The following is a 16,813-nucleotide window of genomic DNA, read 5'->3' on the forward strand; positions in this document are numbered from 1 at the left end:
TACTTAAAAGAACATTTTTCGCGTGGTGCATGTACCTCTACTGTAACTTATCAAAGTCTAATTCATTCTAGTCAATGTTATGCGTGTATATAAACTAATATAAAATGTATTTAACATTAGCGTTGCTATTGTCGTCGGCTTAGCCGTAGCTAATAGCGTCCTTTTCCACACGGCACTTTATTCATTTGCTTCCTTGTTTGTAGCGTTTGTGAGATTGTGAGAGAGAGAGCAGTAGTGTGGTCCAACATCAATGTTTCTGTTTTGTCAATATAATGGCTACATCGATTCTAGGTGGGTTTAGAGAGAGAGGCAAAATGGTCCATGGAAGCTGAACCAAACGAACGGAAAAACAGTTAGTACCACAAACGAGCTGGAAAGTCACATGGTGCTGGAGTGTTATTTTTTACATTATTCAGGAAGCTTTAAAATTCAAATAGCACCAATAATCTACCACAAGCCATACATATCATCATTATTTTTACATTATTCTTGATGTCTTGCATAATTCCGAACAAAGAGAAATACAATGTAGGCTGAAAGATTACACATCATCACACAATGCCTTATTTAATTTAAGGGTAGTATTCATGGCAATGATAATAAGTTTAGTTAACTTTATTTAGCATACCAAAGAAGATTACCGTCAGGGAAGAAATGACACACAGGAACGGTCCCAGGCTTCACTTTCAGAACTTGAAATGCATTATGGTTTGGATCCCATTCTGATGTGTCTTTGTGGCATACTGCTACAGCTTTAACCCTAGTTCCATCTTCTCCCTCCAATGGCATAACTGCTATTTGATAACTTATGGAAGTAAAAGACAACATATGGGTATTGCATTGAGTGACATGAAATTATCTCTTTTTGTGATAAAATCTTCACTCCATCTTTCACTAAGAACTTTTCAGACTTGTTTTCATTTTCTACCTCTGTAGAAGTAACATGGACGTTCTCCCCAAGTATAGAAGTGACGAAGTCTACCATGGATTCTATTGAAGTTGCACAGTGTTTTTCTTCACCCTTTATTGGAGGCTCTTCACAGATCTTCAAAGCTTCCTCCACAGTCTCAGCATTCTTTGACTTTGGCTTAACAGCCAAAATCTCTAATATTTCATTTATCTCGTCTGATGAGAATGGTACTGTGTTTTGCAATTTCGCGGGGCAACAACGGGGTTAAATATTTGTTTTTAGGGAAGTGCGTATACAATTCTGCGTCCGGCTCAATCCTTCTTCTAAGAAAAATATACTTGATTCAGGGTGATGATGGTGATGATAATTAGCAACTGGAACTACCTCTCGAATAACAACATTTGCCTTTGATTCACGGTCAAAAGGTGTCTCGGCTTGTGACGAAATTTCTTTGACACGATCTTGTAATTGATTTTTCTTGACACCATAATGGTGGAAATTGATCTTGTGATGATAACATCTCTTTGACTTCATCTTGTAATTGAGTTTTCTCACTATCAAGAAAAAGAATCTCATCCGGTGCTTGAATCTCTTTATAACCTTTAATACCAGAAAAGAAAACACGGTGCTAGTCTAATATTAAAGGAAACATATCAAATATTTAATAGTAGTATAGATGTATTCTTTAATTTCTCATGGGAACCGCAGATAACTTATTTTGCAAGACTTTTCAAGTCCTTTGCATTAATGAAAATTTATGAGAATTGAATTAGATGAATTTTGATTTCTTTTATAAAACGATGTTAATAAATAATAAAACAAAAAACTCAAATATAATAAAGAATAAAATTTTAAGATAAGTGAAACTCACCAAAAGCAAAGTGGTTACTAGTGAGAAATTGAGTGTTTATGTGTTTCATGTTAATATTTGAGTAATTCATAACGTTTGACACATTTTTGTTTCAATGATAGTTGTGAAAGTTTCATGTTAATATTTGAGTAGTTTATAACGTTTGACATATTTTCGCTTCAATGTAGTTGTGAATAGGGATGTTAAAAAAAATGTACCCACGGATAAAACCCACAATGGGAAGGAAATGTATCTTGTAAATAGATACCGCAGATAACGAGTACTACCCGCATGTTAATGGGGTGGGACGAGCACGGGATTATAGTATCCGTACTAGTGGATACTCGTACCCACTATACTCTAATTTAAATTATAAAAAAAAATAAAAAAATATGATTAAAATATTAACATATTGATTTTGAATGATTGAATTTTTTTTGTATTATTGATATTTAAATTTTATTATATTATAGATATTAGAAGATAAATTATAAATTAGTGATGATTAAAGCAAATATTTTATTTCTTTTATAAACATAATAATTAATGTTAATAAATAATAAAATATAAAAGTAAACATAATAAAAAATAAAGAAGAAAAAGATTTATCAATATATTTTTTATTATTTTTTCCATTATGGTTTGATTTTCTTACAAATTGTTCTCATTTCTCATTTTCATCTATTTTCTTTTGTTTTTGAAGAGAAAAATATCTATTACTTTTGTTCTTATTTCTCCTATGTTCTTTTCCATTCTTGAGGAAGAAAAGAAGAATGTAATTCTTTCATTTCAACTAATAGTGGAATATTAGTTTAATAATTTATTTAATGAGCCTCTTTTATATATTAATTTTTTATTTTATGAACATAAAAGAAAAAAGTATTCTACTGAGTGTTTTTTTATAACCAAATTTTAATTGTGGTTCAATTATATGTGTTGAGTTTCTTACAAATTGTTCTCAGCTCCCATTCTCACCTATTTTTTTTTTTGTTTTTGAAGAGAAAAAGATCTATTATTTTTGCTCTCATCTCTTAGCTGTTCTCTTCCATTCTCGAAGAAATAAAGAAGGTAATTCGCTTTTGTCTCACTTGATAGTGAAATATTAATTTAATCATTTATTTAATGAGGCTCTTATATATTAATTTTTTATTTTATGAACATAGAAGAAAAAGTATTGTACTCTATATTTTTTATAACTGGATTTTATGTGTGGTATTATAATCGAATTTTCTTGTGGTAATCTTTTATATATGTGTGATTTCTTTTATAGTTATCATTATACTAAATTTTGTATTCATTTTTATTGTATTAGTGATAATAATTAAATGTATAAATTTTGGATGTATTATTTTGGCTCCCCAAATAATGTTGGTTAAGATTTGCGACTTATATTAAAGTTTTTAACGTAATTGAGTAAAAAATAACTATATTAATTTATTTTTAAAGTTTGAAAATAAAAATATATGAAAGTTTTAAACATGAATGAATTCAAAATTCATATCAAAATCGAATGACAAAAATCATATTTTAATTCTAACTATAATATTAGCTGATATAATTATTAATTTAGTTTATTGATCTTATTTTTAAATTTCCATATTATTATAAACTTTTTAGTTATTTGGAAGAATAATGTTAACTCATAATACAAATGACAAAATAATGAAATAGTAGTCCATAACCTTTTCCATTAACCATAAAAAAATAAAAACTTTATTTTTCCATTCCAAACATGTCAACACATAACCTCTCGTCTTTTTCTCTCAAAACAATCAAGGAATAAAATAAAAATATACTTCGCCATTTGTGAAGAATTTTCGGTTCCATTAATTGGTCATATTAAAAGAGTTTTTTTTCTTTTTTTTCTATCTCAAGAGTATCACTTTTCATGATCCCACATTAATGCATGTTTTAGATATAATAATCTAAACTGGTGGTTAAACAGAATTATTACATGTTTTAGATATAATAAAATTTGTACTAACCAAGCTTGGGAAGTTGTGTGACTGCTTTGGGGATTGGTGTGTTTGGAAGCATCCTTTCCCAGTAAATCTCTGGAGGTAAGGCAGCCTAATAAGCTGCCATCAGTATCACCTTTTCACACAAAATCCATACCTCAACTCAAATGGTAAGAGTGATATGTCATCACAAGTCGAGACACCTTTTGACCCTCAATCAAAGACAGATGTTGTTATACGAAAGGTAGTTGCAGTTGTGATCATCATCACCACGATCACTCAAAATCTAATATATTTTTCTTAGAAGAAAGATTGAGGCCTGGCACAAAATTGGATGCAAACTTCCCTATAAGAAAATATTCAACCCCGTTGTTGCCCCCGAGAAATTGCAGAACGCTTACCATTCTCATCAGAAAAGATAAATGAAATATTAGAGATTTTGGCAGTGAAGCCAAAGTCAGAGAAAGCTGAGAATACAGAGAACGCTCTGAATATGTGTGAAGAGCCTGCAATAAATGAAGTAAAACACTGTGCAACTTCAGTAGAATCCATGGTTGACTATGTCACTTTAAACTTGGCAAGAACGTACATGTTACTTCTAAAGAGGCAGAAAATGAAGGCAAGTCCCAAATGTTCTTAGTGAAAGATGGAGTGAAGATTTTAGCAGATAATTTCATGTCACCCAATGCAATACCCATATGTTGTCTTTTACTGCCATAAGTTATAAAATAGCAGTGCACATTTTATGCCATTGGAGGGAGAAGATGGAACTAGGGTTAAAGCTGCAGCAGTATGCCACAAAGACACATCAGAATGGGATCCAAACCACCATATTGCATTCCAAGTTCTCAAAGTCAAGGTTGGGACCATTGGCGAATCTTCACCAAATTTTTTGGGGAAGTCAAAATAATATACTCAAAATTTATATATTTAATATTATTGTGACTAATTCAATAAAAATGAATACATAATCTAGTACATTTACAATTATCAAAGAAATTAGACATATCTAAAGGAATGTCTATTATTTTTTCATATTTTTGAATTCATGGTAATTGAATAATAATTAAATTTTTCAGTTAACTTTTTTCGATGTAAATAACCATATTATCTGCAAAATATTCATATTCCATTTTATTAACATGCATTTGATTCAAAAAACATTCACAAGCTTTCATTTCATTGTTATGCGATAAATAATCATATTATCATGTTTTCATCTTCACCGGTAGTTTATCTATCAATTTTAAAAAATTAATTTATTCTTTTGTTTTTCATTAATATACCTATTTAAAAAAATAAGTTTAAGACTAAAAAATAATTTATCATAATCTAATAAAAAGTTGAGAGAATAATTACTAAAAAAAACTATGATAATCAAGTTACAATTGAAAATCGACTATGAAAAATCACATTATATTGTTTCTTCTTCTATATTAATAAAAAATGAATTTACAAAAAGGTTATGAGATAAAAAATAATGCTAAATGTTAAACAAATAGTTCACTATCAAGTGAGAAAAGAGAAAATTACCTTATTTATTTATTTAATAATGGAAGAAAAAATATGAAAAAATAAGGATAAAAATACTAAGTTTATGTCTAACTTTTTTTTAGTAACAAAAGAAAATAAATAAGCATGAAAGAAGAATACAACATATAAAAAACTCAAAAGACAACGAGAGAGAAAATAAAAAAATATCTTAATAGTTTTGTTACTTTATATATTTAGTTTTATATTTTATTATTTATTATTGTACTTTATAAAATAAATAAAAAAATACTTAATTCAATTTTTATTAATTTTGAATATAATATTATTTAATTTTAAAAAAATAAAAAATAATTTTAAAATTTTAAAAGTTTATATAACTTTAAAAAAATTAAATACAAAATAATGAAAAAAAAAATTGGGGGAGGGGGGCCTATTGGAAGGTCCAGCTTGGCCCATGTTTTGATGAGGTCTCCATCCTTGGTTATAATTCCCTGGTCGGCCTTGATTGCCCATATAACTAACTTCCTCTTGAGATGTGCTTGGCATAGCACATTGCCCATTAGTATGGTTTCCTCCACATAACTCACAACTTTGCACTTGTTGGAGTTGAGCTACAGAGGCATTTTGAAGCTCTTGAGGAAGTTGTGACAATTTCTTCATCAGGGTCTCCAGCTGCTGAGTCATAATCTTGTTTTGAGCCAATAGAGCATCTTGAGATTGAAGCTCTAGAATACCCTTCTTTTGAGAATGGGCTCTCTCAGTATAGGCTTCATTATCATTAGCTGCCATATTCTCTATTAACTCATAAGCTTCCTCTGGCGTCTTCCACTTGATACTCCCACCGGTAGAGGCATCCAACATAAGCTTTGACTGGGATTTAAGTCCTGCCAAGAAAAGAGTGAGCTGTGTAGGTTGATCAAACCCATGAATGGGGGTCTTCCTCAGCAGTCCCTTGAATCTATCCCATGCTTGGCCCAATGACTCATCCATATCTTGTTGAAATGCCGAGATTTCCTGCTTTCCCTTATTAACCTTGGACTGGGGGAAATATTTGCTCAAGAACTTTGCAACCACATCATCCCAGTTAGTGAGGCTATTTTCAGGAAAGGAATTCAACCAGGCTTTTGCGGGTCCTGCTAGAGAGAACGGGAAGAGACTCAGGCGTATGGCTTCATCAGGAACTTGATGGATCTTCACAGTATTGCATATCTCCAAGAATGTGGCCAGATGAGTGTAGGGATTCTCATGAGACAGGCCATTGAACTGATTACTCTGCACCAGATGAATAAGAGCTGGCTTCATCTCCATGTTGGTGGCATTGACAGCTGGCCTAGCAATACTGTTGAAGTTAATATGGCCTGTGAACGCTACATAATCTTCCAAAGTGCGTCTTTCACGACCTCTACCATCACCATGAGGATTGTCTGCCATTTCTTCTTCTGGCAAGGGATCAGGATTCTGAGAAGTAGATGAAAGAGTGTCTGAAGCAGAAGAGTGATGGGCAACTTGTTGTGCTTGAGCTCGTCTTCTCCTTGTGGCACTATTGTTTCTGCGGGCAATTTTCTCTATCTCAGGATCAACAAGGAGTGGTTCTGAAGATGCAGTCCTCCTTGTACGGATCCTACCCTGCATAAACTATAGAGCAACAACAAAAGCAAGCTCGAACTACAAGTTAGCCCAAAATTAATGTGCGTATAAAAGTAAATAAAAACAGTAAATATGCACAAAAGAATTTAAGTCTAAATAAGTCAAAAATCACACAAAAGTCTAGTATTAGACACGGGTCCCCGGCAACGGCGCCAAAAACTTGTTAAAGACTTTGGCAAGTGTACCAAGTCGCGCAAGTAGTAACCGGTAAGACCGGGATATCGTTTCCCAAAAGACTCGTGTATACTAATTAATTGCGTAATTAGTGACTAATTTAAGCTAATGAATAAATCCATATTTTAAGTTTCAACTTATGAAGTTAAACTTTGCATAAATAATTAAACTTGAACTTTGGAAGTTAAAGGCACTTAGTGAATGGAAAAGATTAGAAATGATATGACTTGATATTGCCGGGGTTAGAATTCACCAACTATGCTCTCATGCAACTACAATTTAACATCCTCTTCATTAATATGCTAATGCCAACCCACAAAATTACTCAAACCCTAATTCCTTAATGAATTGAGCCTAAATTTCCTTATTAAAAGTCAATTCCTTGAACTCTTAATAAGCAAATTTGCTTTATGCACAAAGGTTTTAATGCAACCAATGGGTCAAGCCCCATTCCTAGGTACAAGCTCCATTGAGTTTTCTTATTTCAAATCTAGGTTTCAAAAGATATTTCCACACCCAATGAACCAAAAATCATGCAAGAGATGGCTAGATCAATGCAAGCTTTAAGTGAAGAAATAAGAAGACTAGCAATTAATGAAAGAGTCATATATATAATCAAAACATTTGCATTTACACAAGAGTTTTGTGGCTACATCTAACCCCAACAAAAATGGGTTTAGCTCTCCATTGCCATGGAGAGCTCAAGCTTAAAAATGGAAGAAAAGGGAGAGAAAGAGATACAAGGAGGAAGATGGAGCTGTTCCCACGAGCCCTAGCACTCCTCCAAGCTCTCCAAATGTGTTCTTCGTGCCTCCCAAAATACCAAAGATCCTTTTCCCCTCGCGAAAACAGAAGAAAAGGAGCCAACTTGCCACATCAGCGAACAATGGCGCCTGGCGGCAGGGTCTCACCGCCAGGCGGTATCGGGCAAACAGGGGGCAAAACTGGCAGCTATCGCCCGGCGGTGTCCAGTTACCGCCAGGCGGTTCGTAACAGGGGCGCCTGGCTGGCGCTTGGTTGGCGCTTGACTGACGGTCTGTTCCGCCTGGCGCTTGCTTCGTGTCGCCAGGCGCTTCCTGTTGACATTTTTCTTCTTCTCCTTGCTATTCCGAGTCACTCATTAATCTAGATTTTTGGACAAAGCTTCCCATCTACAAAAAGGACACAAAAATGGGGATTAGTGGTATATTTAGATAAATATAACCCAAAATGTATTTATTTACAAAAGTAAGGTAAAATTGAGGATTAAGTAGGTTAAAAGCTTTGGAAGAGATGATTTTGCTAATGAAATATAGCTTGGATAATGGTAAAAATTAACATTATCACTTCCTGAAGTACATTCTGAACAAGTCGGGAGGGTATTGAGGTTGGTGAATCATTTTGTCCAGAGGGGGAAGACAATGACGTCAATCTGGCCCGAGCACATTGGGATGCCATAAATGAAGGTATAGATTCATTAACATTAGGTTGCATAAGGATAACAATGGGGGGTTGGGAAGGCATGGGTTGAACAATGGGGGGTTGGGATGGCATGGGTTGATCAATCGAGGGTTGAGAAGGGGTTGATTCGGCTATTAATGGTTGGGAAGGAATTGGAACAACATTGGTAGGGGATTGAAGTATGGGTGTTTTTTCTAATGGTAACTTAAGAACATATTTTGGTCGTCTTCCTTTCATTGTCCACTTTTTCCTCTTTTTGGCAGTAGGAATGTCCTTATTACATCTTGATGACATATCTATAACTGCACAGAAGAAAATAAACAAGGATGAAATTAATCCCCTCTTATAAGAGCCTAAGACAAATGGTTGGTGGCAAAAGGGCTCAAACGAATATGGAACATAAAGAGTAAAATGGCTCAGAGCCTATAGTTCCCTTAGATAAATGTATAGTTTCAAAACCTCGTGAGAATCCTTAATTAAAAGGGTCAAGCCACACTTATTTTCCTTCTTTTTTTTAGGCTGAAGGCAGTTCCTGCAGTATGAAAATACCTATTAATTAACTCTATAAGAGGCATCGAGACTCAAACATGCATGACAATATCAAGTCCAATTTAATATACATGAATGCCATGCTATTTTTCTTTTCCAGTTAATATAGTAGTCATGGACTCTACATATGTGCAACTTTCAGATACATACCAACCATAAAGCCAAGCATTTGCTCAAAATATTAAAACAAAATTGTTGGGTTTTGCTTTTGCAGAATGAGATTGCTAGGCAGACATATTTTGAGTACAGAACTCCTAAGAAGAAAACCTTTGCTATTTTTATACCCTATGGGGTGGAAATTGAAGCTCCTAATGTTCTATTGAGGAAACCAAACTCAAAGCTTTATCTTTGCTGTTTTTTCTGGTCTAGATGCCCTTTCAGAACTTATGATATCTCTTGCCTTCCTTAATTTATTTTTTAAAGTTGTTTTCTGGTTTTATAAGTTGTTACGCTTGATTATAAGTGAATCAAAAAATGTGAAAAGGTTTAACTTTGTTATTTTCACTTGTTTATTTACTAAGTAGGGTAGCCAAATGGAAAGAGCAGATAGATATAGCTAAAGTAATAATGTCTAGTATTTCAAAAAATCATTCTAGCTTAAGAAATTCACATGATATTTGATATCTAACAAACATCTTTTGCTTGTTGTAGCATGGTTGAGCTCAAAGAAGAAACTCAACATTGGTATAGTGTCTCCCTATGCTGGCCAAGTTATTGTTATTCAAGAGAAACTTTTATGATTAGATCAAGTTTGCTCTTTTATTCATTTGCTTTGACTATCTTTAATATAATAAATATTCACAAATTGTGTAGAAAGGTGGGGTATATTTCTCTTTTTAGCAGAGCAATGGTTATTAGTAGTATCCACTAGTTATATCATAAAGTGGGGCAAGCAATTACACATATCAACATCCATCACAGTCCACAAAAATTTGAGGGAATTTCATTTGAGATACTTGTGGTTTGAACATTGTTGCTCTAAAAGCCACACAACTAAGGTTTCCTTAGTATCAGAAACCATTAAATACTTGGATTTTTAAGTCCAATACAGAACCTAATTAATCTGTGTAACTAATTTTCAACTCATAACAATGGATTTTCCTTCATTTGATTTGAAAAAAGAATATGAGACTTGTTTTGTTGACTCCTAAATGATGTTAGAAACTTGTAAATTAACTATTTGACAATCATAGCTTCCCATTATCTAAGCAGATTGATAACTTAGTGGTTAAGTATGTTAGGAGAAACTACTACATAAATCATATTCAGTTTAAGAATATAATTTAGTCATGTACTAAGTTTATTAGCAAATAGTGATTATGATAATTGCAGTCTCATTTTATACTTTTAGAGTCGTAGGAAGTAGTCTAGATAGATTAAGGTTGTTGTTTTAAGGTTAGCCTATTTTTGTGCTCTATTTGGTTGTTAAGTAGTGTAGTTTTTAGGTTCTTATAGGCATATTTTCTTTTAGCATTATGTTTTTACTCTTTATATGGGTTGTTTGAAGAACCTTATGGCAATAGTCCAGGAGAACTAGGCTAGGTATACAAAAGTGTCCTTCTTTAGTTCTTGAGTATTAAGGAAGTAAAACTCGGTCAAAAGCAAGCAAATGAGAACTAAAAATAAAGGAGATATAGAACACTTATATTCATAGTTAAATATACTTAAATATTAATAGGTAAGTTGCAAGTAAAAGTTAATAAATGTATTAAGTGTGAATTTCGCAATTAAACTTGCTTTTAGAGTTTCTTTACACTTGCTTATATGAATTTAGTGCAGTTTTATATTTATACATTTTTAGAATAGTTGGACAATGGTGTCTTAGCTTTAGATGGTCAAATTCTTTTTTGAGGTTCAGTAGTGTATTTTTCTGCTCTATTCAAGCAACTAGCGTAGTGGTATTCTTAAGTTTTAGCCTATTTTAGATTAGTCTTGCTTGTGCTGTACAGGGTAATAAGTATACAAGAGAAATTATAGTCATCCAAAAGTACTTAATACAAGTCGGGCCTTTCACATACAAAAGTCCAATCTAACAACAAAACTTCCAAACATGAATTGATTACAAATGATGAGAGTACGTCTATTCAGAATTATCATCATCCAATTCCATATCTTCATTGTATTCTTCTGACTCATTATCATCAAATTATCCTTCATCATCTTCTTCTTCTACATCATTGTCTTGAATTTCGTCTTCTTCAGTGTCTTCTTCTATTGCTTTGTCTTCTACTTCAACGCCATTTTCTAAATCTTGGAAGGCTAAAATAGGTTCAACTTCTATGATTTCATTGACGTGTGTTAATGACCCCATAGAAATCATCTTCACCTCCATCTATTAGCCCCTTTTACATAAACCCTACTATTTATTGTCTTTTTACCTTGACTCCATGCATCAATGTGGAACTTATGGCCATTAACATATAACGTGTGCCATTGTTTAACCTCGATAAAAGTACCTAACAATAAATCTCTCAAGTGTTGGTTTGTCACACTTAAAGCCTCATTGTAAACCTACATTACAACACACATTCAATGTCATTTTATTTATTAGATATTGAACAAGTTAATTTATTTTCAAGTACATACTTGATTCTTGAACCATTTAGGAAAATCAGCATGTACGCGACTAGAAGCAGTTGAGTCCTGAGATTGAAGGAATGACCTATTCAAATAAGTCATTTAGAAGGTTAATTTAATAAAAGAGTTAACTTTATTATAAGAAAGGAATGGATAGTTGGAAAATATTTACTCAAGGTATGGTTTCACTTCTTGGCAATTGATCAACACATGAACATGGACCGAATCTCATTCTCTCTAAGTTAACCAATGAATTGATGGTTTCTCGGAAGGACGAGTTGGATGGTTGAAGATGGATAACGATGGTAACCTTTGGCTTTCAACTCCCATTTCATTTCTACTACATCGCACTGACAACATATAACTTTTGAAATAATGGGAACAAAAATAAGTTATTTCTCGGTGTATGTAAGATGCACATATCGATCCTTCAATCCTTGCCTTATTTTTGATTGATCGCTTTGAATCTCCCATAAATCTATATAAATATAATAAATGGGTCATGCTTCACAATAGTTAAAGAAATGCATTTTATATGAAATACATTGATCATGTATTACCTTTCAAAAGGATACATCCACCTATATTGAACTAGGCCACCAAGTCTAGCTTCATATGCAAGATGAATTGGGAGATGTTCTATTGAATCAAAGAAGGCAGGGGGAAATACTCTCTCCAACTTGCAAAGAATTAGTGAAATGTTTTCTTCCATTTTAACCAAATCTTCATGCCTCAATGTCGTAGAGCATAAGTCTTTAAAGAAATGACTTATTTTGATTAGGGGATTCAAAGCATGCATTGGCAATGTACTAAATGCAATAAGAAGTAAGCACTCCATGAACATATGATAATCATGACTTTTCATGCCATGTATCCTTCCATTTTCAACATTAGTAAATCTTGCCAAGTTCGATGAATAACCATCAGGCACCTTGAGTTCTTTTATCCAACGACAAACTAATTTTGCTTCCTCTATACTTAAAGAGTAATTGGCTTTTGGCTTAAATCTTTTGCCATTAGCTAGCGATTTGAGCTCTAAGTCAGGGCGACTACAATACAAAGCGAGATCCATCCTTGCTTTCTCAATGTCTTTTGTTTTACCATTTACATTCATGACAATGTTCAATATATTGTCAAAGAAATTATTTTCTATGTGCATGACATGTAGGTTGTGTCATAAGAGATTATCTTTCTAATAAGGAAGATTCCAAAATATAATTTTTTTCCTCCAATTATAAAACTCGCCATATCCTTGTAATTTCGACAAACGAGGATTTTCCGTGACCATTGGTAAATCCCTTACTCTTCCCCAAACCAAATCAAGCGTCATTGTATGTGGTGGACAATCAGTTTCAACGTTCCCTTTTAAGAAGCCTTTTATTTTTTTTGAATGCATGACCTCTAGGTAAAAACCTACGATGTGAGTCAAACCAACAATTTTTTCCCCTATTTTCTAATGTAAAGGCTTTTGAATGCTTCATACAATGTGGACATGCCAATTTACCTTGAGTACCCCAACCAGATAACATCCCATATGCATGGAAATCATTTATAGTCCACATTAAATTGGCTCTCATGATAAAATTCTTCTTTCTTGAAATATCATATGTTTCTACACCAGTCCACAACTTCTTTAGATCATCCACTAAAGTTTCAAGATACACATCAATTCCTGCCTTTGGATTGCATGGGCCAGGTATTAGACAACTTAAGAACATAAATGGCTTTATCATGCACATTTCGAGAGAAAGATTGTATGGGGTGACAATTATTGGCCAACAAGAATAAGGGATTGTTGATTAAATGAATGGGTTAAATCCATCAGAGTATAAACCTAGGCGTACGTTGTGTGGATCGGCTGCAAAGTCTGGATGTACCCGATCAAAATGCTTCCAAGATTCACCATTTGAGGGATGACGCGCCCAAGCTACTTCTATTTTCGTGATGCCAAGACATGTGACCAACAATTTCCATTGATGCAAACAGTCTCTACAACCTTGGAATTAGAGGTAAATAGAACATTGTCTACACCGGAATAAGCTTTTTTATGTTTGCTCCTATGTTGCGATCACGATACCTAGGCTTTTCACAAAATTTGCATTGGAGAGGTGTTCCATCATTTTTCCCATATTCATTGTCATAAAATAGCATGCAACCTTGTATGCAACAATCTATCCTTCTAGCAATCAGTCCAAGCTTTGATACTAATCGTTTAACATTATAGTAATTTTTTGGCAAAGCTCTATTCATTGAGGTTATATCTCAAAGCATTTTTGTTATAAAATCTACACATTGGTCAAGTACATTCCAATTCGACTTGCATGCTAAAAGTCTAACACAAATTGATAATTTAGACTTTGATGATCCTTCAAATAATGGTTCATTTGACTCAACTAATACATTATAAAATCGTTGAGTTGCTTCATTTGGAGGCTTTTCTAAGTTCGTTTCTGGTATTTCAAATGACCCATGTTGTCTAAGAGCATCACACAACATGTCATGCATCGAGTTAATTGTTTCACCTTCAGTCACATGTATACCACTTCCTAAACCATCATGAACATTATGGGAATTATACTCTATGGATTCCCCATGATCAATCCAAATAAAGTAGTTAGACATAAAACCATGCTTGTAGAGGTGGACCTTGACTATTTGAACATCATAAATCCTTGTACACTCACATTTCTTGCATGGTCATTTAAGCTACCTTTCATTAATATAACTTTCTTGTTGACATGCTATTTCGACAAACTCTTCAACCCCAGTTACAAAAGTAGGTTTCAAACCTCTTCTACCTTTATACATCCTATCATACATCCAACCACGACTTGAAGGAAATGAAGTCATGATCTGTGTATTTTAAAAAGATACATATATATATATATATATATATATATATATATATTAGAATATCTTTATGCTATCATGAATAAAGGGAAGGAAAAACTCTAATTCTGATTTACACCAGAACTAATGATACTTATGCAAATGTATTTATTTTTTTCAGTATAATAGGACTAGTGTAACTTACAAAAATGATAAATACAAAAAGAGACAAATCATTGAACCCATTGATCAATTAACACAGGTATACATAATAGCAAGGATCAAATTACTAGCAACCAATAAATACGATGAAACATCTATATAACATCAAATTATAAAGTGTATGGTGTAAAATCATGTATGAAGAAAAGCAAGGGGTTCTCAATATTAAAATAACAACAGTGATGAATACACCAAAAGTAACTTAGTAACAGTAAATAAAATACATGAAACTTAGTAACAGTAAATAAAATACATGAAACCTGGAACTTGAAAAAGATTCTAGCAACGCATAATTAACTTCATCCTACAAGATCCACCCAAGATGAATTAGGAAAGCAAAACAGTGTTTGGTGGATGAATTTTGAGGAGGCATTCATACCAATGCCATATCGAAAATAAGTTTATTATTATTTAGATTTCTTACATATATAATTTATTTAACTATCGTAGTGTTTATAGTATTTATTTCTTACATATATAATATATAATATGTGGTAAGTTTTTGTATCAGAATTTTAAATAGTAACAAATGGATGCACCCAAAAATAATAGATATTAGTCAAAAAGTCATCAATCTAGTACTAAAAAGAAGTTTTATGAGGAGAGTGTGACTTCAGGACCAGAACTTTAACCTTCTCACCAACAACAAAGCCAAGCAAGAATCTCAGATGGTGCAACTCTGTCCACAAAAAGAAAAGGGATAAATATGTGCATGAGTATAAAAATTGTGATCTAAGACAGATTGACACACCTTAAACTTATTAAAATCATGTGCTCACTAAGATAATACAAATTTCAATGTAAAATGCATCAATGCATATAAATGAAGTTCAGTCATGTGTACTTCTAGGTTAAAGGGTCTGGACATGTTTCTTTATGCATGAGCATGGGAATGAAATGCCTAAACATGATCAAATATGATGGACTCACAAAATCACCTATCAAACCAAGCTTGACAACACTTTTAATCAAAAAAATTGTTTCACAACACATGAAAATTGGTGCAGATTTCGTGTTTTGTTTGTGTGCTATGTATGAGATATTGTGTTTATATTTTGATCATGTATAATATGATGCAAACTAACTCTTAAAACACAAAATTTCCTAAGATATGCATGAATTCAAAAATTGCAAATTTGAACCTAGATGAATGCAAATTATCTACTACAAATAGATAAAATTATGCATGTCAATATAAATTATGAGTTCCTTGAACTGTGAATGGTGTGACAAAGTTCTAATACACTGAAATATGCAGAAAAAAGGATCACAATTGTCCAATAGCAACATACTCACAAAATAACTATGCAAGCCAAAATTTTCAAAAGAGAAACCATGCTAATTATGCCTATTTTTGTGCAATCATTGCTGGAAACGTATAACAGTGCATAAAATCATGGACCTATCATGTAAACATGTTTAATATGATGCAAATGAACTATGAAAACAAAAAATTTATCAAAAGAATGAATGCAAAATGAAATTCCCAATTTTAGCTAGACTAGAAAACCTAGAATGTAAAAATCTATAAAATGCATGGAATGGGATAATTGATGGCTCAAACATGATCCTATGCACTAAAAAACATGCTTAAATACAAAGAAACATACAGAATTGGCTAAAATACATAAAGAGTTCAATTCTTAAGTTATAACCTATTTTAGACTAGTCCAGCATGTGGTTTAGGTCTTAGAGAGTCAAAGGTCTAGTTTTATGCAATGTGAATGAGCTAAACATGTTTTGATATGTAGAAATTCATAAAATGATTTATCAAACTCAACCAAATACTCCAAATGCTCAAAATTCAGGTTTCAAACTAAATTAGACAACAAATGCATCCAAACTAGTTTTGATAGCATTTTAGAATATGTGTTTCATGTAGATTTTTTGGACTAGATGCAATGAAAAAGGTCTAGACATGTTTCTTTATGCATGAGCATGGGAATGAAATGCCTAAACATGATCAAATTGATGGAATCACAAAATCACCTATCAAAACAAGCTTGATAGCACTTTTAATAAAAAAAAGTGTTTAACATGAAAATTGGAGCAGATTTCATGCTCTGTTGTGTGCTTTGTACGAGATATTGTGTCTATAGTTTCAACATGTATAATATGATGCAAACTAACTCTTAAAACACAAAATTGCCTAAGATATGCATG

The 16,813-nt window shown here is 32.7% G+C and overlaps 1 protein-coding gene and 3 pseudogenes across 1 annotated transcript; 1 reads left to right on the forward strand and 3 right to left on the reverse strand.

Moving 5' to 3' along the window:
* Window positions 1-464: 464 nt before the first annotated feature.
* On the reverse strand, window positions 465-2,053 carry LOC114163436 (BURP domain protein RD22-like; annotated as a pseudogene).
* Window positions 2,054-3,899: 1,846 nt separating this feature from the next.
* Window positions 3,900-4,628, forward strand: LOC114163437 (BURP domain protein RD22-like; annotated as a pseudogene).
* Window positions 4,629-4,793: 165 nt separating this feature from the next.
* LOC146883512 (uncharacterized) lies at window positions 4,794-6,575 on the reverse strand. Its single transcript, XM_085666597.1, has 2 exons — window positions 5,735-6,575; window positions 4,794-4,829 (listed from the first exon to the last, which is right to left on the reverse strand). The coding sequence occupies exons 1-2, from the start codon at window positions 6,518-6,520 to the stop codon at window positions 4,794-4,796; spliced, it is 822 nt and encodes a 273-aa protein (XP_085522723.1). The 5' UTR covers window positions 6,521-6,575.
* Window positions 6,576-11,827: 5,252 nt separating this feature from the next.
* On the reverse strand, window positions 11,828-14,449 carry LOC146883513 (uncharacterized; annotated as a pseudogene).
* Between the last annotated feature and the right edge of the window lie 2,364 nt (window positions 14,450-16,813).

This window comes from Vigna unguiculata, chromosome 9, assembly GCF_037176805.1.
Source record: "Vigna unguiculata cultivar grain cowpea cultivar isolate G323 ecotype 2 chromosome 9, ASM3717680v1, whole genome shotgun sequence".
In the NCBI taxonomy this organism is placed as follows: Eukaryota; Viridiplantae; Streptophyta; class Magnoliopsida; order Fabales; family Fabaceae; genus Vigna; species Vigna unguiculata.